This window comes from Chrysemys picta, chromosome 3 (genome assembly GCF_011386835.1).
Source record: "Chrysemys picta bellii isolate R12L10 chromosome 3, ASM1138683v2, whole genome shotgun sequence".
NCBI lineage: Eukaryota > Metazoa > Chordata > Testudines > Emydidae > Chrysemys > Chrysemys picta.
In genome coordinates this window covers 66,510,185-66,537,746 of record NC_088793.1, presented here as the reverse complement: position 1 = coordinate 66,537,746, position 27,562 = coordinate 66,510,185, and the positions used below count along the sequence as shown (strand labels likewise).

Below are 27,562 nucleotides of genomic sequence, written 5' to 3'. Positions count from 1 at the left end.
ATACACCCTTTTACTGAGCCAATTACCCCTGTCGAACAGGCAGGCTTCCGGCCAAACCATAGTTGTTGTGACCAATCTCTGGCACTCACAACTCACATTGAGACTGGCTATCAAAAAAACCTAAAGACTGGCGCAGTATTTGTTGACCGGTCATCTGCGTATGATACTGTATGGATTAAGGGCCTGATGCTGAAACTTGCTAAAATTATACACTGCTACTAAACACTTTGCCTGCTGTGGACCAGGCTGAGTAACAGATGTCTGCGGGTGTACTTGGGTAATAAGACCAGCTCACCCTGTACCATAAACAGTGGGCTAGCACAAGGTTCTGTATTTGTGCCAACACTTCTTAATATTTGCATGAGTGACATGTCTCAAATTAAATCACGAAAATCTTGATATGCAGATGATCTTGCCATGACAATCCAAGCATCAAACCTCCATGACATTGAGAAAGCATTAAGGGAGGACCTTCAAAATATGGAACAATACTTCCAAAAATGGAGGCTCAAAGCAAACCCTGGAAAAACAATAGTAAGCACATTTCATCTTGACAATAAGAGTGCCAAAAACTCATGAAAGTAGCTTTCTGTGGTAAAAATGTACAACGCGATTTTTTCCAATGTATCTCGGAGTGAAACTCAACCAGACCCTCTCCTTCCATGATCATCTTGAGAAGGTAGCTGCAAAAATAAAAACAACAGTCAACATAATGCAGAAACTAGCAGATCCAACCTGGTGTGCATTAGCATCAATGTTGCAAACATCTGCAATAGCACTTATATATTCAATAGCTGAATTCAATATATTCAATGTTTGGAGCAGATGCAACCACACATGACTTGTGGATAGCCAGCTAAATATAGTGATGCAGTGCATCATGGGAATCCTTAAGTTGACTTCAACACCATGGCTACCTGTCCTGTCTCACATCGCTCACCCGCCAATACGCCGAACTGCTGCAACATTCTGCAAAGCTCAGCGAATCCAGGAAAACAGATGTCTTCCTATTCACCAAGAACTTGACAACGCACCCCGCCCTTCAATATCTTAAGTCCTTCAAGCCTTTCTGGGAACATTTGTTTAGCTTCATGCAATCAGGCTATGATCAGAAGGAGGCTTGGAAAGCAGATTGGGCTAAACAAGACTTAAAAAATAAGCTCCGTGTGCCAGATCCCACACAGAAGGTTCCTGGATTTGACTTTCCATAGTCAGCTTGGTCAACTCTGAACCAAATTCGAACCAACCATGGTAAATGCAGATATCATCTAATGCACAAATGGAAAATCAAGGACTCCCCGGTGTGTGAGTGTGGTTCCCCACAACAGACCATCAAACATATCACTACCTACTACCCAACTTATAAATATGAAGGCGGCATTACTGCAATAAATTCTGCTACTCTTGATGTAGCCATTTGGCTTGATCAACTTCAGGTGAAATTGTAGTTGCTGCTCTACGCCAGCCATACGAAAGAAGAAGATGATGAACCTTGCTGGGATAACTTCTGTTTTTTCTAACAACATGACAATGAGATTCCTTAAAGGCCTAGAAAGGTTGCACCCTCAATTAAGATAACTTGTTCCCCCTTAGGACTTGAACTTGGTCCTGTCTAAACTTATGGGCCATTTGAGGCTTTGGAAATGTGCTCCATACTACATCTTCCATGGAACGTGGTTTTCCTAATTGCTATCACTTCTGCCAGAAGAGTCTCTGTACTGCATGTACTATATACAGTCTTCTTTGAAGATAAGGTACAAGTCTGTCGCATCATTTAACATGCGTGATTTCAACTTTACGCAGTCGGCAAAACCAAAAAAAACAAACAAACAAAAAAAGAGAAAAATAACAATTTTAATACTGTACCTGTAGTGCGGGCGATTTTGCCCGCCATTCAACTCAATATAATTTTGACTATACGCGGTTTTCGCTTTACATGCTAACCGCAGAACGGAACCCCCGCGTAAGATAAGACTCACATGTATACTTATGCTCTCATCTGAGTTTTGTCTCTAAAGTAGTTTCAATTTTTCATATCAGTCAACCAGTTTACTTATCTGTATTTTAGTCAAAGCCACACACAAATAAGGACGAGCAAAGGCTACACATATTGGATGTTAGATGAGCATTGGTGTTCTACATAGACAGGACCAAATTGTTTCAGTGGTCCACCCAAGGCTTCGTGGCTATAGCAGACAGAATTAAAGGTCTTCCAATCTCCTCACAGATAATTTGATATTCGATAACTTCCTGTATCAGCTCTTGTTATGATCTGGCAGGCATTTCTCCACCAGACAAGCTGACAGCTCACTCCAGACGAGTGCAAGCATCCTCAACAGCGTTCCTAGTGCAGATCCCTATCCACAACATTTGTAAAGTAACAACCTGGTCATTGGTGCACACTTTCTGCTCTCATTATGCTATCACCCAGTACTCTAGAGAGGATGCTGTATTTGGTCGTGCTGTACTACAGTCTGTGTGTACATGAACTGTGATCCCTCCACCTATATTACTGCTTGGGAGTCACCAAGAGTGGAATGCACATGTGCAATCGCTCAAAGAAAAAAAAGTACTAACCTTTCATAACTGTTGTTCTTCGAGATGTGTTGCACATGTCCATTCCATGACTCTTTCCCCTTCCCCACATTGGAGTTTCCAGAAGGAAGGAACTGAGGGAACTTGGGGTCAGCTGGGCTCTTTATACTGGCACCAGTGGTACACAGCAGCAGAGGGTGCTCAAGCCACCCTGCTGGACACCACTGGGGAAAAATTTCCAGTGACTGTGCACGGGGCATGCACACATCAAAGGTGGAAAGGACATGTGCAACACATCTGGAAGAACAACAGTTACAAAAGATTAGTAACCATTTTTCAGTCAAAGTTGCATTGTCTTTTACCCTCCTCTTAATTCTAAATTATTATCTTTTACTCTGTCGTACGTGACTCTTCACTCATATGGTTCTGTCCAGTGTTACAGAAACCTTTCTTTTGAGTGCAGACAGGTGTTCTTGGTTTTAAATGTCTGAATTTTGTTTTATTATGGTGCTATTTCTACATACTTTGAGATCTACTGCTGAAAAACACTAAATAAGAGCTGTGTGTTGTTATAGTTGGTGAAACAACATATTTGCATGTATACAGTGGAACCCCCTTATACTAAAATATATTCTTTTATATTCTCAGAGAAGCTGCACTGCAATTGCAGGAAACTCTAGATGCTGTGTTTATGAGGGTGGGTAGAAGTATGATGTTGAAGGGCACGAGCTTCTGGGGTATGTCTATATAGCATCTGGGAGTGAGCTGCCTAGCCTTGGTCTACAGATGCGTGCTAGCAGAGCTAGCACTAGCGCTATTGTTAGCTGTGTAGATGGTGCTTTGTTATTGCAACTTGGGCTAGAGCCTGAGCTCTGAAGTCACTAAAAATAGCATGCTAGCGCAAGCTCATCTACCACAAGTCTGTGGTCCCGGGCTGGGACGCTTGCTCCCAGATGCTGTGTACACATATTTAGTTGGGGATTGGCCCTGCTTTCAGCAGGGGGGAGTTGGACTAGATGACCTCCTGAGGTCCCTTCCAACCCTGATATTCTATATCCTGGAATACTATAGTTTCACTCCTGTCAGGGAGCTGCAGTAGTAGTATCACCCAGTATCACTGGGAACAGTTGCAGCAACACCTAGAAGCAAAGGATCTTTCCTTACCCTTTCTCCACAACATAGTGGCAAATCCTCTTCTTCCTTCTTGATTCAGAGCAATGTAGGAGGGAAAATGATTGTTCCTTTGGAATGCAGCACTGAGCACCTGTCTGGTAAGTGACAAGTGCTGTATTCTTAGAGGATTAGCACAGGGAAAACCTTTTACAGTGAAGTGAAGTTGCAATATAATTGAAGTGAAAATGCAATAAAATGTAATGATGGAATTCAGGACTTTCGCTTGACTATAATTTAATGTGTGTCTGTAATAATAATTTTAAAATGGAAACAAAAAGGTGTGTTGAGGAGTATAGATATGCTGCTTGTAAGTACTTAGCATTTCAGAAAAGAAATGATTTCATAGTACTTTTTTTTCCCTCCAACAAGGCTATTGTGGTGACTGATGGAGAACGTATTCTTGGCCTTGGAGACCTTGGCTGTTATGGAATGGGCATCCCAGTTGGTAAATTGGCCCTTTACACAGCATGTGGAGGAATGAAACCACAGGAATGCCTGCCTGTAATCCTGGATGTGGGAACTGATAATGAGGTAAATACTTATCCTAGGTTCCATGAACATTTCACATATTTTAGGAGCAACAGGCTGAATTGTATAATTGTATTTATCTATTCTATTAAAGGGTAAACGTAGCATTTTGGGTGAGGATATTATTCCCTTTGTCTTATTTTTCCCTCCTGTGAGTACTTATTTTCCTTCTTACTTGTTGTATGTAATTATTCTTTCATACAGTTTTATTCAATTTACCAATATATTTAATAGAGTCTGTATACTGATATCTTTCTACTGACAATTTAGTACATTGAAAAGGCCCAGATTATTTTCCACTGGCAAAAAGTCTGGCACAGGATCATTAATTGTGGAGGATTTCACAATGCACCTGAAACCTTCCCAGGTGGTCAGCACAGCCCCAAAAGTGGATTGCACTGGCTTGGGTGGTGTTTGGTACATGCCCAGTGCAGCCTACCCTGCGTGGCAATTATATAGCCCACAGAGAGACTAGGCCCTGGAAATGGCCACTTCTCTTCTTGGGAAGTGAATTCCCTTGGGGTGTAGCAGCCCTCACACAGAAACTTTCTGTGCCAACTGGGGTTGAACTTGGTCCACTATGACTAGTTTGTAAGGATGCCCAAAATTTACTGCTACCTCTTTATGAGCAAAGGTCCTATTTAATAACATACTTCCAAATAATTCATTAATGTCTCTAGTCTCAGTTTCTTTTTTCCAAACACATGAAGAGAAACTTGATGGTTTGTGAGATGTTCACTGTTATTTTCATAGGATGAAATCCGGGTACCACTGAAGTCAGTGGAAAAACACCCATTAACTTCTATGGCATCTGTATTTGACCTGTAGTCACTTTATCCTGTATTTTTTTCATTTTAGTATAAGAGCTGATGTAAAAACTGGACTTTCAACCAAAGTGAATTTTGATTTTTGACCATTTTAATTTTGGTCAAAAAATTGTGGTTCTTTGAGTGGTTGCACATATGTTCCACTAGGTGTGTAGATGCCTAACACACTGGGGTCAGAGAGTTTTCTGCAGTGACTTCAAAACATTGTCTATGCAGCTATTTTTTAGAGCACTAGGGCAAACTCTGCTACCCAAGTCTGCAGACCTGGGCTGGGAGGCTCGCTCCTACTCATTCCAAAATGCTCTGTAGACATACCCTACCTGTGTTATCTTGGCAATGTATCTTTTTAGCTGCACCGCTGAACACTGAAATTAAGTCTTATTTTTGAAATATATTCATGTTTAGTCCATAGGATAGCAGTGAAAAATAGTGTCTTTTCTTGCAAGAATAGAAAATAATAAAGAATTGATTGTGTACATTGTCCTGATGTTTTTGATATCTAGTATCGGACATATATTAAGTATGTAAGTATAGTAGAGGATAGACAGTTCAATATCTTTTTGTATACACAGGCATACAATTATAAAATATATATTCTTTATGAGATCAGTGATTTTTAGGACACTACAAGTGCACTCAATGGGTCTCTTTTCCAACATCCTTAAAATTGTTAAAAGACTGATAGGGGAAGAAAAAGGATGTCCTACAGCAATATTTTCAGATACAGATGTGGCAGATTGTAGATGAGGGAGGAAGAGTGTGGGCTTATTATTGGAACCCCTAAAATGCAGTAGAAGGTATGAGGTGTGACACTATTCAAAACTCGTTCATTTAACAATAACTAACATTTGAAAACCCATTACCCCATTAAGGATTTTTGCTCCATAAGTGATATGGAAACCATGAAAGGAACAAAATATAGTTCAGTGACATAAGGAATGTACTGGTTGCTTCAATGCAGAGTAATTGCTGTACCAGTATGTTCCATAAGATCTCCATATAAAAGGCCATGATGGCACCTTACTTCTGCATGCTTAATTTACACACCAGACTTTTTCTAGATTTCTTTTGTAGAATCATATTAATGTAGGGCTGGAAGGGACCTTGAGAAGTCATCCAGTCCCGCCAGAGGCAGAATCAAGTAAATCTAGACCATCCACAATAGCTGTTTGTCTAACCTGTTCTTAAAAACCTTCAGTGATGGGCATTCTCCAGCCTCCCTTGGAAGCCTATTCCAGAGCTTAACTACCCTTATAGAGACAAAGCTTTTCCTAATGACTAACCTAAATCTCCCTTGCTGCAGATTAAGCCCATTACTTCTTGTCCTACCTTCAGTGGACAGGGAGAACAATTGATCACAGTCCTCTTTATAACAGCTCTTAACATATTTGAGGACTGTTTTCAGGCCCCGCTCAGTCTTCTTTTCTCAAGACTAAACATACCCAGTTTTTTTAACCTTTCCTCATAGGTCAAGTTTTCTAATTTTTTTTTTTTAATATTTTTGTTGCTCTCCTCTGGACTTTCTCCAGTTTGTTCACAGCTTTCCTGAAGTGTGACACCCAGAATGTTTGTGTGAATATGAACATAAGAGTTTGCAAAATTTCAAGGGGAACTAGTGAGAGGATGTTACATAAAACAGACACAGTTTTCCTTCATGTAGGGGACCTTTGAGTAACTCGCTTGGGTTGATATAACAATTTGGCAGCATTTCAATATCAGTAAATTGATGGAGACCTTTTAGTTCTTTCTTGATGTTTATTAATCTCTTACTTAATGCAAAGTTACAGTATGTCTGGTAATACTCTCAGAAACAGTCTCAACTGTAATGTAATAAAAGGTTATTTCTGCTTCATTTCTAACTCATGCGTGGGTATCAGGAATTTAGGTAAATCTAAATAAAACAACATGAGCATATATCAGTTCAATCTCAGTCTTACCATAACAGATAATCTTTTATTAACACAAACATAGCACTGAAAACAATCTTTGACCAAATTATGGTTTGCTCTTTTTTTATTTTTATTTTAGAATATCAGTTTAAAAATTGTGATAACCCTAGGCCCTGGGTTAAAGTAGGTATTTTACTGTTTTTCATGGAACTTCCATCTGGCGCCTATTGGTTTGGTTGTTTAAGCAACAGAATATTTCTTAAATGGCCCTACAGATGATTTTTATAAAACCTATGTTGTATAGGAATATTTACAAGAAGGAACACCAGTAAATACACACATAAAATATACAGGTAGCACTACATATTTTAGGTGTAGTGTTATATTCAGTGATGGACACAGGTACTTGTGCAGTATTGCAGTATACTAAGAGATCCACAAATAGTTGGTTTTTGGATAAAGGGGGGTATTTTGTGAAGAATTGCAATATGGAGGTAAATACATAGGTGTTGTATATTAAGTATTCAAAGGAGAGAGTGGCATTTTTTAGATAAAATACAGTGTAGTTTGAGCTTGGAGTTGTTACTGTTTGTCTGTTTCTTGCACGTTACACGTTGTTCATTGGTTAAACGCCAATATTCTTCAAACCTGGTGTTTAATCATCTAATTTGAGTACTGTTACACATTTCATTTTTCTTATATTTTGTTCACCTGCATTATGATTGTAGAGCAGGGGTAGGCAACCTATGGCATGCGTGCTGCCTTCAGCACGCGAGCTGATTTTCAGTGGCACTCACACTGCCCGGGTCCTGGCCACCGGTCCGGTGGGCTCTGCATTTTAATTTAATTTTAAATGAAGCTTCTTAAACATTTTAAAAACCTTATTTACTTTACATACAACAATCGTTTAGTTATATATTATAGACTTATAGAAAGAGACCTTCAAAAAATGTTAAAATGTTTTACTGGCACGCCAAACCTTAATGAATAAATGAAGACTTGGCACACCACTTCTGAAAGGTTGCCGAGTTTTCTCTTGTGAGCCATGGAATGAGAGTGCATTTCCTGGCTCATATTAATATTCTGAGATCCTAACTAATTTTTTGTTGTATTATACATTTTAGGGGAGTGCTCCATAGGGCATAATAGGCTTGTTGTTCTTGTTGTCTAAAACAGAAGATTTTGTCCAAAACCTGAAAATTTTGATTGAGAAACGCTGCCCTGTATCTAATGGGAATTGTAGACTGCCATGATGCACCCTTCTTGCTGAATTGCTGAGATGCATCATGGGAGATGTAGTTTGGCCAGGGATTCTGGTCCAGAAAGGAGAATGGGGCATGAGGCAGCCTGGTATACTTTCCAAATCGAAATTTTTCAGTTTGGGGATTTTTTGTAGTGATGTGTTTTGGGTTTTTTGTTTTGTTGTGTTTTGTTTTGACAAAAAGTCATTTTTTTCCCTGTGGAAAGCTGGCCAAAAAATTGTCTAATTGAAAACTCAATTTTCAATCTAAAAATAGTTTCAATGGAAAATTTTCATCCAGCCTTAATAATCTACTGTACTTGCCCACATCCTCTTCAGCAAAGGTTGAAACTGCTTGAATATATTTAATTTTTGATTATGAAAGTTTAGAAGAATTCGTTTCTATTGGAATTCTACCAGTGTTTGTAAGTAGTAAGTTATGGAAAATATCTGTTCAGAAGTCTTCTTTTGTGGCACCCTGAAATTCTATTTTCTTCTTCGAGTGCTTGCTCATATCCATTCCATTAGGTGTGCGCGCGCCGCGTGCACGATCGTCGGAGAATTTTCTACCCTAGCAACACCGGCGGGTTGGCTGTGGAGCCCCCTAGAGTGGCGCCTTCATGGCGCTGAATATATACCCCAGCCGACCCGGCGCCCCCTCAGTTCCTTCTTACCGCCCCTGACGGTCGTTGGAACTGTGGAGCGCGGCATAGCTGTTCTCCACTCTCCCTAGCTTATTCAGTCATTCACAGTTATAGTTCTAGTTCTAGTTGTTTATAGTTAAATAGTTGGTTTTTTTTTCACTTGTTAATAGTTGTTATATAGTTCAAGGGGATTAAGGGGGTTGTCTCCCCCTTTTTCCCCCGGCCGCGTGGCCGGGCTCATGCCCAAGGCTCCCGGCTTCAAGCACTGCGCCTCCTGCGCTAAGTCTATGCCAACGAGTGACCCGCACGACTCGTGTCTGAAGTGCCTGGGAGAGTCCCATCAAACAGATAAGTGCAAGATCTGTAAGGCCTTCAGACCGAGGACCAAGAAGGAGCGGGACTTTCGGCTCCGGCAACTCCTTATGGAGGCGGCACTTAGCCCGGACGCTCCATCAGCGCGTCAGGCCCCGGCACCTAGCACCTCGGTGCGCAGTGCCCCGGCGGCACCGACCATTCCGACCACGCGAGTGGCGTCGGACAAGCCTCCACGGCACCGGACCTCGTCGGCACCGCAATCACAGCAAGTGCCTTGGCGCCGTTCATTATCCCCGGGACATAAAAAATCCCATAAGACGGGGACCTCTGTGCCGAAGACGCCGGCTCCCCCAGTGCCGGGGGTAGAGCCACGTCCGCCTGTGGAGCACCGGAAACAGGTGCCTCCAGCACCGTCGACTCCGGCTCCGAGGCCATTGAGTCCGGTGCAGACAGGGTCACCACCGCGACCGGCAGTGATACAGTGCCTCCCGTCGACCCCAGAGACCTTCGCGACGGCGAGAGACTTGATCGCTCTCACGGAGCCGGCACCGCCCCAACCACCGGCACCGCCGGCACCGTTGACTCGTCCGGTCCAATCTAGGGGGAAACCTGCCTTGATGCGCCCTCCATCGCAGGGGCTGGAACCACGGCACCGGTCCAGGTCCCGAAGCAGGTCCCCACGCCGCTCGCAGTCCCGGCGCCGGATATCACCTCGGCACCGGTCGTACTCGCGGCCAAGATCATCGTCGCGGCACCGCTCTACGTCTCGGCACCGCTATGATCGTCGGCACCGATCAACATCGAGACGTAGTTCTCGGCACCGATACGATCGACGCTCGACGTCGAGAGGCCGCTCCCGGCACCGGGCCTACTCCAGGTCATCGTCCAGGTCCAGATCCGACTCCCGGCACCGGCGAGGTCATCGGCACCGATCGCGATCTCGGCACCGATCGCCGGCACCGCGTAGAGATAGAACATCTCCGGACCGGCACCGTGCGGCACCGCATCCCACGGGATTCGTCTCGGCGCACTCGGCACTGCCATGGCCATCGAGATCGGTGTCTCGCTCCTCTGAGGACTTATCGAGATCGGCATACCCCCCTCAGGGGCAAGCCGAGGAGCAGGACATAGGCCATTGGCAGGAGGTAGCAGAGGACCCTGCTCATGGCCCATCTCACTGGTCGTTCTGGACCCCGTGGGCGTACCATCAGGCGCAAGGGGCTCCAATAACTTCGACCTCTCGCTCGGGTCACTCCGATAGAAGGGCCCCAGAGTCCACCATCTCTCGGCCTCCGCCAGGGGGCATGGAGGCTTCCGTGTCCGCACCACCTGACGTCCTGGACCCAAGGGCAGGTGATGCTCCGGCCCAGGAGCAGGGAGACCAGGACCCTCCCTTGGATCCTTTACCACCAGAGGCATCTTCCTCTTCCTCTCCGGATGAGGCAGTGGCGGGCACGTCGTGCACAGGTCCACCCCCAATAGATCTTCGGGCTCACCAGGACCTCCTACGTAGGGTGGCCCGTAATATGGACCTGCAGGCGGAGGAGATAGTGGAGGTGCAGGACCCCATTGTAAATATCCTCGCGGCGGATGCCCCATCAAGAGTGGCGTTACCCCTGATCCGCACGATCCAGGCTAATGCAAATACGATATGGCAAACTCCTGCCTCCATCCCACCCACAGCGAGAGGGGTGGAAAGAAAGTACTTTGTCCCCTCCAAAGACTACGAGTACTTGTATACCCATCCCCAGCCGTGTTCACTGGTGGTGGCATCAGTGAATGCAAGGGAGCGCCACGGTCAACAGGCCGCAGCGCCCAAATCGAAGGAGGCTAAGCGCCTCGATTTGTTTGGCCGTAAAGTTTATTCAACCGGAGGGCTGCAACTTAGAGCGGCTAACCAGCAGGCGCTCCTGAGCCGCTACAACTTTAACTCCTGGAACTCTATGGGGAAGTTCAAGGAATTGGTTCCCCAAGAGTCCAGGGAGGAGTTTGGGGCCTTGGTAGAGGAAGGTAAGAAGGTGGCTCGGACCTCCTTACAGGCCTCCTTGGACATAGCGGACTCGGCTGCGAGAACCCTGGCTTCGGGCATCGCTATGCGAAGGACCTCCTGGCTCCAAGTTTCGGGTTTGCCCCCGGAATTGCAACAAACCCTGCAGGATTTGCCCTTTGAAGGACAGGGGTTGTTCTCAGAGAAGACGGACTCTCGCCTGCAGAGCCTCAAGGACTCCAGGACAATCATGCGCTCCCTGGGGATGCATGTTGCGGGTCCTCAGCGCAGGCCATTTAGGCCTCAGCCTCAGCGCTTCTACCCCCCCCCCCCCCACCTCGTCAGAGACAGGACTCGGCCCGGAGGCGAGGGCGAGGTGGTAGACGAAGGTGGACCGGCCCTCAACCCGGTCAGAACCAAGGGCCACCAAGGCCACCCGCAGGGCCCAGGCAGAACTTTTGAAGGTGCGGTCGAGGACGGCGCCCCAGTCATCCCCCAGGATCCAGCCCCCTCCTTTCGGGATCGCCTCTCCCACTTCCACCGTGTTTGGTCCCTTATAACTTCGGACCGTTGGGTCCTTCGCACGGTGGAGAGGGGATACGCTATCCAGTTTTCTTCATTTCCCCCCTCCCACCCCCCTTCCCCGTCCCTCTTCAGGGACCCTTCTCACGAGCAACTTCTTATACAGGAGGTTTCCACGCTCCTTGCTATGGGGGCCATAGAGGAGGTTCCAGTAGAGTTAAGGGGCAGGGGATTTTATTCCCGTTACTTCCTCATCCCCAAGTCCAAAGGAGGTCTGCGACCCATCTTGGACTTGCGCGGACTCAACAAATTCGTAGTAAAGTTGAAGTTCCGCATGGTCTCTCTGGGGGCCATTATCCCTTCCCTCGATCCTGGAGACTGGTTCGCCGCCCTCGACATGAAAGACGCATACTTTCACATCGCAATTTACCCGCCTCACAGACGCTTCCTGCGATTCGTAGTAAGCAAAGTGCACTATCAATTTGCAGTCCTTCCCTTCGGCCTATCCTCGGCCCCAAGAGTGTTCACGAAATGTATGGCTGTCGTGGCAGCGTACCTTCGTCGACAAGGGATACAGGTGTTCCCGTACCTAGACGACTGGCTGGTACGCGGTCGCACCAAAGAGCAAGTTCGAGCTCACATCCACATAATAGTGCACACATTCAACGAGTTGGGCATCCTACTCAACAAGGACAAATCCACTCTAGAACCTACCCAGAGAATAGAATTCATCGGCGCAGTCCTAGACTCCAGACGTGCACAAGCCATCCTGCCAGACAACCGCTTTTGTACCATCACGGGCCTCATTCAAGGGCTCAAGGCCTTCCCAACTACCATGGTGAGGTCGTGCCTCACCCTGCTGGGTCACATGGCTTCCTGCACGTACGTAACCAGGCATGCCAGACTTCGGCTTCGCCCACTCCAAACCTGGGTGTCGTCGATATACCGCCCACATCGGGACAGCCTGAACATGGTGGTCACGGTCCCGAACTCGGTCCTGACCTCCCTCACCTGGTGGCTAGATCACAATGTGGTTTGCGAGGGGATGCCATTTCACGCCCCACAACCCTCTCTGCACCTGGTCACAGACGCTTCATCTCTGGGTTGGGGCGCCCATCTCAACGAACACCATACCCAGGGCCTGTGGACTACATCCCAGCTAGCCCTGCACATCAATGTTCGGGAACTGATGGCGGTGCGCCTGGCGTGCCAGGCTTTTCTCAATCTCCTACGTGGCCGCTGTGTGTTAGTTCTCATCGACAACACCACGGCCATGTTTTACATCAACAAGCAAGGAGGAGCACGTTCGTCAATTCTATGCCAAGAGGCCATTCGCCTGTGGGACTTCTGCATCGCCCACTCAATCCATCTCACGGCATCGTTCCTCCCTGGAGTCCAGAACACTTTAGCGGACCGACTCAGCAGGTCTTTCCAGACGCACGAGTGGTCTATCCGTCCGGACATCATACATTCCGTCTTCCAGAAGTGGGGGTTTCCCCAGATAGACCTGTTTGCATCTCGAGACAACAGGAAGTGCCACGTGTTCTGCTCCCTGCAAGGTCGAGCTCCGGGCTCCCTCTCGGATGCGTTTCTCCTTCCCTGGAAAGACCACCTGTTTTATGCCTTCCCTCCGTTTCCTCTGGTCCACAAGGTACTGCTCAAATTGCGCAGAGACCAGGGCACAGGTAATTCTGGTCGCTCCAGCGTGGCCGAGACAACATTGGTACACCAAACTGTTGGAACTCTCGGTTCAGACACCGATCCCGCTTCCATTATGTCCGGATCTCATCTCTCAGGACCACGGCCGGCTGCGTCACCCCGACCTGCAATCGCTCCACCTCACGGCGTGGTTGCTCCATGGTTCACTCAGGCAGAGCAACAATGCTCGCACTCTGTCCAACAGATTCTGCTGAGCAGTAGGAAGCCCTCAACACGGACCACATACTTGGCCAAGTGGAAGCGGTTCTCCTGTTGGTGCGAACAACGAGCCACGTCCCCGTTACAGGCACCTATTCCTCTCATATTGGAATATCTCCTCTCCCTAAAACAGCAGGGGTTGGCGATATCTTCAATTAGAGTTCACCTGGCCGCTATATCAGCCTTTCACCCAGGGGAGCTCGCATCCTCGGTATTCTCTAACCCGATGGTCGATAGATTCCTCAAGGGCTTAGACCGGATGTACCCACAACAACGTCAACCCGTTCCGACGTGGGACCTCAACCTGGTTCTCTCCAAGCTCACAGGTCCTCCATTCGAGCCACTGGCCACCTGTTCACTTTTGTACCTATCCTGGAAGACAGCCTTCCTCGTAGCCATGACCTCAGCAAGGCGTGTTTCTGAACTCAGGGCGCTTACATCCGAGCCCCCTTACACAGTTTTCCATAAGGATAAAGTGCAGCTTCGTCCACATCCTGCCTTTCTCCCTAAGGTGGTTTCTCCTTTTCATATCAACCAGGATATATTTCTCCCGGTCTTTCATCCTAAACCGCATGCTACTCGCCAGGATCAACGTTTGCATTCTCTGGACGTACGCAGGGCCCTGGCTTTCTATATTGACCGCACAAGGCACTTTAGAAAGACGACGCAACTCTTCGTTGCAGTGGCCGACCGAATGAAAGGCTCACCGGTCTCCTCACAACGCCTATCCTCCTGGATTACGTCTTGCATCCGGACTTGCTATGACCTGGCAGGTGTCTCAGCACCGCACCTCACCGCTCACTCCACGAGGGCCCAAGCTTCCTCGACTGCTTTCCTGGCGCAAGTTCCGATCCAGGACATTTGTAGAGCGGCGGTTTGGTCATCAGTCCACACGTTTACAGCTCACTATGCACTAGTGCAGCAGTCCAGGGACGATGCTGCCTTCGGATCAGCGGTTTTGCACACAGCAATGTCTCACTCCGACCCCACCACCTAAGTTGGGCTTGGGAGTCACCTAATGGAATGGATATGAGCAAGCACTCGAAGAAGAAAAGACGGTTACTCACCGTTGTAACTGTTGTTCTTCGAGATGTGTTGCTCATATCCATTCCAAACCCGCCCCCCTTCCCCACTGTCGGAGTAGCCGGCAAGAAGGAACTGAGGGGGCGCCGGGTCGGCTGGGGTATATATTCAGCGCCATGAAGGCGCCACTCTAGGGGGCTCCACAGCCGACCCGCCGGTGTTGCTAGGGTAGAAAATTCTCCGACGATCGTGCACGCGGCGCGCGCACACCTAATGGAATGGATATGAGCAACACATCTCGAAGAACAACAGTTACAACGGTGAGTAACCGTCTTTTCTGTTTTTTATGTATGTGTTGTCACTTTTCTTTCTTAACATTATTCAGAACTGCGTAGAGAATGGCAATTTTTCCTATAGATCTGCTCTTCAGAATCATTAGTTTGTTTTCAAACTGGATTACTGTTCTGGTGTGGAGGCAGCTATTATTGATGATCTCATTCCATAATATTTATATTACAGTAATGCCAGAGTCCTCAGTCTGGATGATGGCCCTTATCATGTTTGGGGTCCCATTGTATGCTTAACATGACATCATGGTCCTATTCCTTGAATAACTTACATTTTAGAGAGACAGATGACATACCAAGAGTTGGGGAAAGGAATACAATCATATGTAGTTCTTATATACCTATGCATTTTTCTTATTTTTCTAAATAGTTAAAGTAAATGCCAGTTATTCACATCTGGCCCTCAGTGTACCCATCATTATGTATTAATACTTTGCATTCATATATGTGGAATCTTATGTCCATTAAAATAAATATGGATTTAATGTATCCTGGATGTTAAAACAGGCCACAGGGAAGATCCGTTGTCAGCAACAAAAATGTTAATAGAAACCACTACTGGATACAAAGCTCTTTACTGTAGCACAGGTTTTGGAATACTATGTTGTATTTGGAAACAACTCGTCCTGTTTAATCTTGTGTGATGGTTTGCTTGTCAGCCTGTACCTACCTTTTGGCTGTTTTATTTCTCCACAAAGTTCTTTATCTTCTATTCAAATTTCTATCTGTGAGCTAAATCTAAGTTTTCTAAGTTGTCTTTTCTTCTTTAAGTATGTACTGTGTGTGTGTGTACACACACACACACACACACACACACACAAAATATATATATATATATATACACACACACACACACACACACACACACACACATTCATACTATATATGACTTCATATAGATATTATCATATAGATACAGATATTAAATGCAAAAAAAAATGTTAACATTAAGACTAGTAAGCTCGCTTGTTTAGGAGTATGTTTTGGAATATGGTTCAATCTTCAAAAATGGCTTCCTTCTCCTCATGCAGAGGTTGGGAATGATGCTGAGGTAGAACCCACAGCTCTGAGAAGAAGTGAGTAATGTGGAGTTAGCGTGGTATCAGACAACATTGATCTGTTTTGTTTTAATAAGAAAACTTAGCAAGGTCCAAAGGGAGCTTGTGCCATTAAGTTTTTTTCTCACAATACTCACAAAACTGAATTTGTTTGCCAACAATTCTTAATGTCTTTGAAAGTGAACATCTAGTAGATTTTAGAAATAACTTCCTTAATTAAGACTGTAACATCAAAAAGGTATCAATATTTTAATTGAACAAAATATACATTTCTTAAATACATTTCACATAATTTTGAGAATGTAACGTTAATATGGCATAATCTTATGCTTACTATGGGCTACATTGTCATTTTTCATCTAGCCTTTAGCCAGGGTGGCATGTCATCAGGGTCATAAACCTGGGTGTCATATTCAGCTCAGACCTCTCTCCAGGTCCTCACTTCCAGGCTGTGTCTTCAGTCTTGCAGATTCTTTCTACATAACATTAAGATATTACCTTTCCTATCCATTCATGCAGCTAAAACTCCTGTCCAAGCTCTCATCATCTCACGTCTTGATTACTGCAAAGTCTTTTTCTCTGGTCTTGAAAAATTCAACCTTGTCCTGTTCATATCCATTCAAAATACTCCCATAAAGATCATTTTCCTAGCTGGTTGCTTTGACCATGTCACCCTTCTCTTTGCATCCCCCCAGTGGCTTCCCGTTCTTCATCACATCAAACATAAATATCATAGGATGGCTAGCCCCTTTAAGGGACATGGTTCCACTCCCACCTGTGATATGCTTAACTCACCTCCGGGGGAGAGAATGAATGTCACATGACAGATGAGTCATGTGGCTAAATGAATCCTGTAGGGGTAGATAAGAGAGGCTGTGAAGGGAGAGGAGACCTTGAGTCCTGTCCAAAGAGAAGGGAGACTCCAGGTAGGAAGGCCTGGGAGTTGCTGCTCTCAAATGAGTGCAGAGAACTAGTAGCAGCTAGCAAGGCTGGAATGTAAGGAAAGACTTGGCTGAAGAGAGAGCCTCAATAGGAAGTTTTGTTTCCCTTTTGAACTCTGTTAATAAACCAGACCAAAAGAACAGAGGGTGGTTGTTGTATGCATAAAAGACTTTAATAGTTACTGAGAAGCCCAAGAGTGGAAACTGAGGCAATGGCTAGCCTGAAGCCAGACCAGGTAGGTGGTGAGGCTACGGTAAGCTACTTATCTTCAGTTTTAAAGCCTTTCACAAACTATCCCCAACCAACCTATCATCTTTCATTCAGTGTTGAGAGGTTGACTCCCACCTCCAATCATTTATGCTGCCAGCCTCCACCCACTTTTTAAATTTTAAAATGAGCACCTTCATGCTTTCTCCCATGCTGACCCTCATGCTTGGGAGGATCTTGCCATAAACTATGCAAAGCCACTTCATTGTTCTTCAAATCCCTCCTTAAATTTCTCCTTTCCTGTAATGCCTACAAGAAAATTGACAGCAGTTATGCTGCTGGCATGCTCAGGCCACTGCCTATCATGCTGAACAATCTTGTATTATTGTTTCCTTGTACAGAAGATTCCACCTAATAGCTACCTAGTTAATAACAACTTTCCTTTAATGGAAACATTTTTCCTGGAACCAATACTGTCCAATTGACTACAATGTTAATTGGTCCAGATATTGGCATCAGGCTTGCCAGTTACTGGCAGACTTTTTTGGGTTATACATCCACACAGGCCCCCAGTACTCCCACTCCATGTTGAAAGCCCAGCTACAGGCAGGTTTGCAGGACTGTAGCCAGGTATGGAAGTGCTGGGACATGTGGAGACTGAGCGCCAGTGTAGGCTGTGGGAAGATGGCTGCTGCCTCATGGTGGGGTATTCCATGGGAATTGGGGATGCTGCAGCCAGAGCAGGAAGAGTGGGGGATGCACGGTATCTCTCCCTGCAATGTCCAGACTGTCCTGCCCTGGCTCTGGGACTCTGCATGTTCCAGTGTCCCCACGACCCATGGAAAGCAGGTTTGCGGGACTGCCGCCAGGGAAGGAGATACTGAGATGTACTGAGCCTGGGCCCTTGGTGCCAGGGCAGGATGCAGGGAGACATACCAGACAGCCACAGAACTTCCTTCTCTGGCTGCAGCCCTGGAAGGAAGTGCTGGGATGTGCTGAGCACTGGGCACAGTCAGGTTTGTGGTGCTGCAGCCAGGGAAGGAATGTTCCAATGCTTCGTTCCCTGGCTTCAGCCTGCAAACGTGCCTTTCGCTTATGAGCAGCCTCCAGTTAAGGGCAACTTTTAGCCATCTACCGAGGGGTTGCAAATAACCGGAATCTATTGTCTCTTGTCTTATTGTAAGCTCTTTGGAGTTGGGTCTTGGGGCCATCTTTTTCTTTTGTGTTTGTAGGGTGTCTTAACACAGTGGGGTCCTGGTCCATGCATAGGGCTCCTAGGCGCTAGAATAATTCTAATAAGTAGTAGTAATAACATAGTTATGCTAACCCAGGAACAACCTGTCCTAAGATAACAATCCATCTTGAGAATAGCTACTGAAGTTTCCAATGTCTTCATACATTATTTAGAATACTGAAGACTTCTGCCTCCTGAGATTCTGGATTCACTTTTGTTTTGCCCAACATATACGAAAACACTCCAATATGCTATTTTTTTTAAGGCATGTACACTTGTCATGTTTTATGATGTTCTCTTTAAGTCCCTTTCAAGCTTGTACTTTCTGCTTAAATGTGCTTTGTTCTTGGTGGTCTTCACTCTTTTTCTTTCACTCAGAAGAAAGGCTAGACATAATCTGTCATTTAAATAGTTACCATTTGTTAAGGCAGCCACCCTGTTAATTTAATACTATATTTTAGCTTTCTTAAAGTGCAACGAAGTCACCATCACCTTTATATGAATACAGTGCAAAAAGAGGAGCTGGGTTTCTTCACCATATTTAGTGGTGTGAACTGCATCGTCTCTCACTTATAAATGTGGAAGATTTTTTTTGCTGTTCTTTATGATGGTATTCTGGGAGGAATGCATTACATCACCTCTCTTGTTTTCATTTGGATGCCCTTCCCATACGTAATTCATTATTCAGTGCTCAATAACCACATGCACATCAGCAATTTTATTAACTAAACAACTCATACATCAGCAAAAAGTTTCATGTCTTAAAACAAGTCTGCATTTAAAGAATATTTTCAGATTTACTGGATTTTCAGCAAGTCATGTTTATAAACTAACTTATTTTTTTAATTATATGCATTTTTTTAAACATACAGTGGACTATTTTTCTTCTATAAAGCAAAGGAACAGATATTTTATGTTTACATTATTATTTAACAATTTGAATAGCTGTCCCTCTTTTGACCTGAAATAAGAATGAAAGATGTCTTGATCTGTATTTCCTTGAATTAATAAGAAAATATAAAGACTATTTTTATGACTTCTTTTCTATTCTTTAATGAGCAGACAAAAAGCTTAATGAACTTTGTTAAGGTTGCTGCTGCTATTGTATAACCAAGAAATGTTGCAGTTTAAAAAATTGTTTGTTTTTTTTTTAAAAGGAGCAATTAAAGGAAGGTAGGAGTGGCGGGCCCGTCACCGTAGCACCCCCTTGGGGCAGGGGTAGGATGGGGTGTCGGTGCCTCACCACTCTACAGTCCTTGTGGCCGCCCCTCTGCGGGCGGTCTGTTACGGCCTCTTGGCCTTCCTCTCTACTGCCCCCCTGTCTGGAGCAGTAGCGCGGCCTAGCGGCCAGAGTCCATAGAAACCCCCTTTCGAAGGGGGTAGCGTGGCCTAGCAGCCAGAGTCCAGAGAAACCCCCTTTCGAATGGGGTAGCATGGCCTAGCGGCCAGAGTCGATAGAAACCCGCTTTCGAACGGGGTAGCACGGCCTAGCAGCCAGAGTCCAGAGAAACCCCCTTTCGAACGGGGTAGCGCAGCCTAGCGGCCAGAGTCCATATAAGATCCCTCACGGTTTGGGGGTGAGGAGGTAGGGGGACTCGAGCCTGCCCTCTCCACTGAGCCCCGACCCAGGGCCCTGGTAGCGGCAAGCTTTCCTTGCAACTCACTCGGTGGGGATCTGCCCGCAACACGCTGAGCATCAATACAGCTTTACCGCTGTTTATCTTTATAATCCCCCTGGGTCACTTCCTACTGTGAATACCAGTTCCGCCGCGGCAGGGGGTCCTCCGGTCTGTCCCTCCCCGGTGACGCCCTCCGTGGATCTCAGGTGGATCTCAGGTAGTGCCTCGGCTTGGCTGCCTGCCAGGGCTTGGCTTGCAGGCCCTCTGCAGGAGCTAGCGGCATGCGTCCTTCTCCTCTGGCGGTCAGTCCAGACTGAGCTGGTCTGCAGGCTTTTATATCTGTGCTCCAGTTGGAGCATGCCCAGCAGAGCTTCCGGGGCATAGCTTCCTCTGCTAGGAGAGAAGGGTTAACCCCTGCTGTACCAATGCAGGGCCGCTCTGCCCCGCCACAGTAGGTAAAAATTCAAATAGACTTACAGTTCATACTCTTTTTACATGTGTACACTGGTTTAAAAATCACATTGCATGTTCCAAAACCAAGATAAACTCTACTCTTATATCCCTGAGTAGCTTCAGTCTGAGGCCAGGAGCCCTTTTACACTTACCCCCATATCCAACATCATATGCCTTTCCAATATGGGCTATAAATCCCTCATAAACCAAAAAGAACAGGAGTACTTGTGGCACCTTAGAGACTAACAAATTTATTAGAGCATAAGCTTTCGTGGGCTACTGCCCATGGATACAGACTAACACGGCTGCTACTCTGAAACCCTCATAAACCAGTAATTCATATATGGGTAACAGATCCCACCACAGTCTCTTTCAGTTCATCCACCCATTATTAATCATAAACACCAACACCTTGCCAATTACTCACCCTTTTTTTTTAAACTGGTGCGCTTTGTTTGTTTTGTTTGCTTGTTTGAAGTATAAAGAAAATTGCTCAAGCTATTTTTGAGATACAAGTCAGTAAAAACTACCTTGAATGTGGAAACACTTGGTAGTAGCTCCATATTTAAAATTGTTACTAAGAGTCCATTATAAGGTTAAGGATGGTCTTGTCACTGGATTTGGACTCAAGAGACCTTGGTTCAATTCCTGGATTCATCATAGACTTCCTGTATGATCTTGGGTGTGTCACTTAATATCTGCCTCAGTTTTTATCTGTAAAATTGAGATATTAATATTTCCCACACTGACTAGGGTGTTATGAGAATAAAAAACATGTTTTATTTGTTTTAATATTGGTATTTTACAAACAGGGAAGCAAATCACATTGTCCCTGTAGAATATAAGTAAATTTCTATTGCATAATGTTCTTCATTAACTTTAAGGTAATCTGATTCCTACCTCAGGTGTGCTGAACAGACACCAGTAATTTGCTGTTACCTCATCTTACTATCTATTTAAAAACTTTTTATATTGTCATTTTATCTGGGATAAGTATTGCTGACATCTGCATTTTTATTTATTTTGCTTCCTAAGACCTTAGGAAATTTGAGGACAATAAGAAGGTAAGTGGCACTTCAAATTGTAAGACTTGCCCAATAGTATTTTCCTTCTCCAGATACTTTTTATGGTATAAATATATTATGATATATTAGCTACTCTGAAGCGAACGAAACTGTATTATATTAAATTCTATTAGCGTCCAGGCTTGGGTCAGAAGCTCACCTTCTTTGCATATGTAGTACCAAAGAAGATGAGTTTCTGATGCAAGTTAAACCTTATTGAATTAGGTTTGGTGATTTTTGTGGTCCATTGTATTGGGAATATAATTATTTATGTGTTATGGCAGGATTGCATATAACTTTTCCAGGGAATTGATTAATGTGAATGTTAGGAACTTCCAAAGACTTTTGGGGACAATGCGAGTAAAGTGGATTTTCTAGGAAATACCTGGGTGGGGTGAGGGGAATGCAAGTGACCCACTTAGAATCCACCTTTTTGAAGCTACGACCTGGGAGGGAAAAGCCATTGCCAACTGATTACCTGCGCCTGAAAAACTCCAGATCAGAGACCCCTGACCTTTATAAAGAGTGGTCTAAACAAGCTATGATTGTGCATGTTCTGAGCTGTAACTGTGATGAACTTGTGACCACAAAGGAGATCCCTTGAGTGAGGGTTGAAGGACTACTCTTCCAGAGCCTATGTTAGGACTTGGACGATGTCTTATTAGTGTGAATGTAGGTTCTTTTATTGTTTTTAATGTTTTCTCTGTAGTGTTTTTACCTTAATAAAATAGGCTTGCAGACAAAAGAGCAGTGTGGTACCTTCTAAGTGTAGCAATTACACCTGTTAACTGACTGTGAAGAGGAAGCAAACATTCTCTTCTGGGAATAACACAGTGAAGGCAGGAAACGGTGCAGCCAGGAAATACCCTAGTCAGAAGGGAAACAGGTCTCCATCTAAGTAAGGCAATGGCTGGGAAGCTGAAAGCCTGAGAGTGGGAGCCTTTGGTGGACCACTGAGAGGAAATACTGGTGCATTTGCCTAAACTGTGACACACACTGTACTTGCATATTGATAACAGAAATGCAAAGATTAAAAATCAAGATGAGCTAAATGATGGTTATAAGTTTTTGACCATATGTGAGAGACACATTTTTATGTATTCACAAACAAAAGCATTTTAAGATGAAGTTAAGGTTAAGAGCATATTCCAGTAATCTATGGGTAAAATAATTCTGGTGATGTAATTATCTGAACACCAAGCATTTTAAGATAGAGTTGCATAATTAAACATAACTCTACTCTGCAGTGATACCATTCAACAGCCATACAATTATGATTAATTTATTTTAGTATTTGTGGATCCAGATGAGAGGAAACTAATTTATAAAGACATATTAGGTATTTTCATATTTTTTTCTCATGGGGCCACCAGGAGTCTGCCCAAGAGGCCCTGAGAGCCCAGCAGAGTGTCTAAGCTCAACCAAGAATAAATCATTATATGTGCGTACAGTGCCTACGTCAGTGCAGTCCTGGGTTCTAGGCTATATTGCAATACAATAAATATAATAATTGGGAGATCAAGCTTCACTGAGGGTAAGGCACATGAGTGAAAATCTAAGCCCCCACTGAGGAGCATCTAACCTTTATAGAGGTGAGGTCAGGCATAGCCAACTAAAGCCCAGGGGCATCTGTCTAAAATGAGTGGAGTTGAGTTTGTGGGTGGAGATTTAATATTTTATGTTCCCCAAATTTAAGCCCCTATCACAGGTGCAACAATTTTGTATTTTTTTAACAGTATAAAGTTGGTAACATTTTCCTTTAGGGCAAATTCATATGTGTTCCAAAATTTCATTTAAAAATATGCACAGATTTGCAAAGTGAAAATTGGCAATTTTGCACGGCTGTGTTTTGAAATATTTTAGTCCTATGTGTGCTTTTTTGATGTGCCAGTGGAAAGGACTCTCTTATAATCTTTTCCTTATGTGTTTCTTCTAAAATTAATTTTACATGAATACAAATATGCTATGGTTTGAAAAACATTTTAGAATCTAAGTGCTGGCAGTAGCTTGAAGCATATTGCTGTTCAGCTGTTATCCCAAGCCACCAATGGATTAAAAGTTGCTATTGCTCAGGAGGCAGCAGTTCTTCAGTTGAGCAGAAGCATTTTAGACTAAAAAGTATTTTTATTTCCAAATCAGAATTTATTATTGAAGACTTTAAAATTTTGCTTTGAGCTGGCATTGAGGATTTGTTGCAATCAACCGCCCTGCACATTTGGAGGGGAGGGAGCGAATTAAGGGAACAGTGCTTTATGGCTGGGGAGAGGAGGGAGATGAAAACTGCTACAAAAGGTTCAGCGTGGTTGCGGATTCATCCCCTAGGAATGCAGGATTTTAAAGGGGCAGCCCTGGGCCTGAAGTAGGGTTGCCAACCCTCCAGGATTGTCCTGGAGTCCCCTGGAATTGGCATCCATCTCCTGGTGACTGTTGAAAGCAATCCGGGAGATTTTAATAGGATATTTTAAGAAAATGACATTACATCATGTTGGGGGAAAAAAAAATCTCCCAGAATAGCTTCACTCAGAGTTGGCAACCCTAGCCTGAAGCCTCCCTTTTACACGGAGCAGTCTGAAGGAGATTGCTGGCGCCTCCTTGTGGCGTATATCCAGTGCAGGTACTCCATAGGGAAGGTATACAGTGACTGGATAAATGGCTTGGAAAAGGACTTAAAAAGAGGTGTTTGTTAAAGGAACAAATGGGGGGCAGTTGAGGACTCCTATGATTGGTATGGCAGGGAGCCAACCCCCCATTCTTATAGCCCACCTTAACCCTCCTACGAGGTGGGTGGATGGTAAGGTCCCAAGAATAAATTTGCTGGAGGGACTTGGATGAAAAAAAGAGGGGGAGCTCGTAAAAGCCCCTGGGTAATTACAGAAAAAACATGGGGTTATTGCACTGTACACTTTTTTTATCTGCCAGGTTGTCCCAGACATCTAATAATAAAGTTGCGGCCTGATTAAACCCATGTCAAATGTCTCCTGTACTTCTTTCGGTATAGCCAAACAAGCTGTATGATGTGTCATGGGAGACAAATATTTAGATCTCTCACTCAGTAGGTTGCTGGAGTTCACGCTGGAGGAACTAACTACATATACTCCTTCTGATGACCCATTGATGTAGAAGGTTTAATGATTAGTGTCATCCTCATGTGGGCTTTATTTAACAGCTGTGATAGAAGGAAGAGGACAAATTCTGTATGGGACTTATTGTTGTATTGGGTGGTGTGATAAGTGTTTGATTAGCAATTAAAATGATCAGATTTCTGTCTTTTTTGACTGTTCATTGTATGCTTAAATACTGTTTTATATTATTTATACAGAAACAATTTGTTATAGTCACATACTCTGTCAAAGTCTTTGTCTATTGTTTGCTCAATGATTATATGATTAAATTTTTATAAGAAATGCCATTGGCATGTGGACAACCATTTATTTTCAGTTTGAATGTATAAAGGAGTCATACTTCCTAAAATTGTGTCTGATGAAATGTTGCTCTGAGACCACTATTTTGTATATGTTCCAAGTTCCAGCTCAAATTATAGGTGTTTGTAGAAGTTAGGGCTACCATATGTCCGGATTTCCCCGGACATGTCCGACTTTTCGGTCTATCAATAGCCGTCCGGGGGGGATTTTTAAAAATCTAAAAATGTCCGGGATTTCCCCCTGGTCGGCTATTTATAGACAGAAAACCGGCGGCCAAGCGCCGCTGGGCACCCAAAGCCCCTTCCCGGCTCCCCCCATCCCCTGCAGCCGTCTTCCCCCTCCTCCACTCCCCTGAATGCTCCGCCCACCTGCTCCTCCCCCTCCCCTGCTTCCCGCGAATCAGATCTTCGCCAGAAGTCTGAAAAGAAGCAGGGGCAGGTGGGAGCAGCAGCAGGTAAGCTGGGGCGAGGGGGGGTGCGAGGAGGAGAGCTCTGGGGAGGCGTGGCCCGGGCCGAGCAGTGCCCGGCGGCCCCGGCCCAGCTCGGGCCCCAGCGGTTCCAGCCCCAGGGCAGCGACCCCGGTTCCGGGCGAGCGCGCCAGCCCGGCGCCGGCCGAGCACCCCCAGCCCGGCCCGGCTCGGGACCCAGCAGCGCCGGCCCAGCCCCGGCCGAGCACCTCCGGCCCGGCCCCACGCCCCGCAACCCCGGCCGGAGTGCAGCCCGATTCTTGGGCTCTTTAAAGCCGGCCCTGGTCAGGGGCCAAGGAGGAGGGGTTGGATGGGTCGGGAGTTTGGGGGGGGACTGTCAGGGGGGCAGGGGTTTGGAGAGGGGTTGGGACAGTCAGGGACAGGGAGCGGGGGGGTTAGATGGGTCTGGGGTTCTGGGGGGGCTGTCAGGAGGGCAGGGGTGTGGAGAGGGGTTGAGGCAGGCAGGTAGCAGAGGGGGTTGGATGGGTCAGGAGTTCTGGGGGTCCTGTCAGGGGGCGTGGAGCAGTTGGATAGGGCATGGGAGTCCCCGGGGATCTGTCTGGGGGCAGAGGTGTAGATAAGGGTCAGGGCAGTCAGGGGACAGGTAGGGTCGTAGGGGGTTCTCAGGAGGGGGCAGTCAGGGGACAAGAAGCAGGGTGGCTTAGGTAGGGGGTGGGGTTGTTGCCGGCACAGGGGCCCGAGGACAGCAACAGTGGGGTTCGTTGCCCGGAGTGCTTCGCGTCAATAAACATACCGGGGTGGAGAAACAATCAAAGTTTATTTGAGATCTCAAAGTGGTGCAAGGAGACAGGCAAGTCTCAAATCAAGCACACCAGCAAAAACAGTTTTTCTCTTCTTTATACATTTTACAACTAAGCCCCCCCTCTCTCCCCTTCCCTACTATTCCCCCTCTACTCCCTCTCCCCTCTCTACCGAAGGCATGTTTATACATTTAAGCAATTAAATCATTCTCGGGCTATAAATCTAGCTTGTTAGTAACTTCTCCCTAAACTGTTATTTGGTTCTGTTTACCCTTAGTTTATTACCCCTTTCCCCAGCTAGAAACATGCAAACCTCATCATTATTGTTTGGTACCTGGTATGAACAAGGTCGTAATTGCTAACTGGCTATTTACACATTCCAATTCCTGTCCTTGGTTGTTGAGGTCGATCAGAGTTAAACATGGAAGGACAGAGTTTAAACATAGAAGAACTTTGGCTCAGGCAGGCCTAGTAACCCCAACAGGGTCCTAGGGGGCAGTTAGTGGCATGGGTCCCAGGAAGGGACAGTCAGGGGACAAGGAGTGGGGGGGGGGCTTCTGAGGGGTGTAATCAGGGGGTGGGAAGTGGGAGGGAGTGGATGGGGGCAGGGCAGGGGTGGGGCTAGAGCAGGGCTCCTCCCCTCCCCCCCCCGTGTCCTCTTTTTTGCTTGTGAAATATGGTAACCCTAGTAGAAATGGCATTATCCCTATTGTAGAAAGATATAATTAGGAGATTTCTCTGAGCTTTCCAAACAGAATGTAACATATTTGTCTTTTACTATTTGTTCAAAATCAAAGATGAACATGTGCCTCTTTCATCTCACTACTTACTCCATTAGATATGACTTTGGGCCCATATGCTACAACACACACTATATCTAATGAATGCAGCAAATTCTTCCTTGCATCCTGATTGATGCATCAGAGAGGCCGTAAATTCTATGGCAAAATGGGAATTATGTGGCAATGTTATTCTATTACAAAATTATTTAATAACTTGTGTGGCTCCTAAAATAGAGGAGCAAAATGCAGTGGTAAAACGGGTTGAAGTGCTGTCTTTAAGGCAGAGAAGGAAAGCTTTATAGGACTGTTATCAAAGCCTTACCAGTGGAAAGCTGGGCTCTGTGGGGCTTATCAGATCTGCAAAAGGAGAGTCTTTGTAGACTGAGACTAGTTGGAAGCTATGCAATGACATGAGAGACAGGAGTCTGGAAGAAGCTGGTAGAGGCTTCCAAAAGGAGGTAGCTCTCAAGTGGGGCTGCTAAGTGGTACAGGAATGAAGCTCCAACTTGCAGAGCTAAGGAGCTACCCATGTTGGCTACATTTTTCTGCTACACTACTCTGAAGGCACACAAGAATTAGGTAGTTATGCATCTGCATGGCTTATGAG

At 45.4% G+C, this 27,562-nt stretch overlaps 1 protein-coding gene across 2 annotated transcripts in view; it reads left to right on the top strand.

Annotated features, from left to right (window-relative positions):
- The window catches only part of ME1 (malic enzyme 1), a 387,310-nt gene that overhangs the window by 197,809 nt on the left and 161,939 nt on the right, over positions 1-27,562 (top strand). For both annotated transcript variants that reach the window (XM_065588152.1, XM_005299590.5), the window contains one exon: positions 4,078-4,239. In XM_065588152.1, the coding sequence (XP_065444224.1) occupies positions 4,078-4,239 (162 nt within the window). The remainder of the gene's footprint in view (positions 1-4,077; positions 4,240-27,562) is intronic.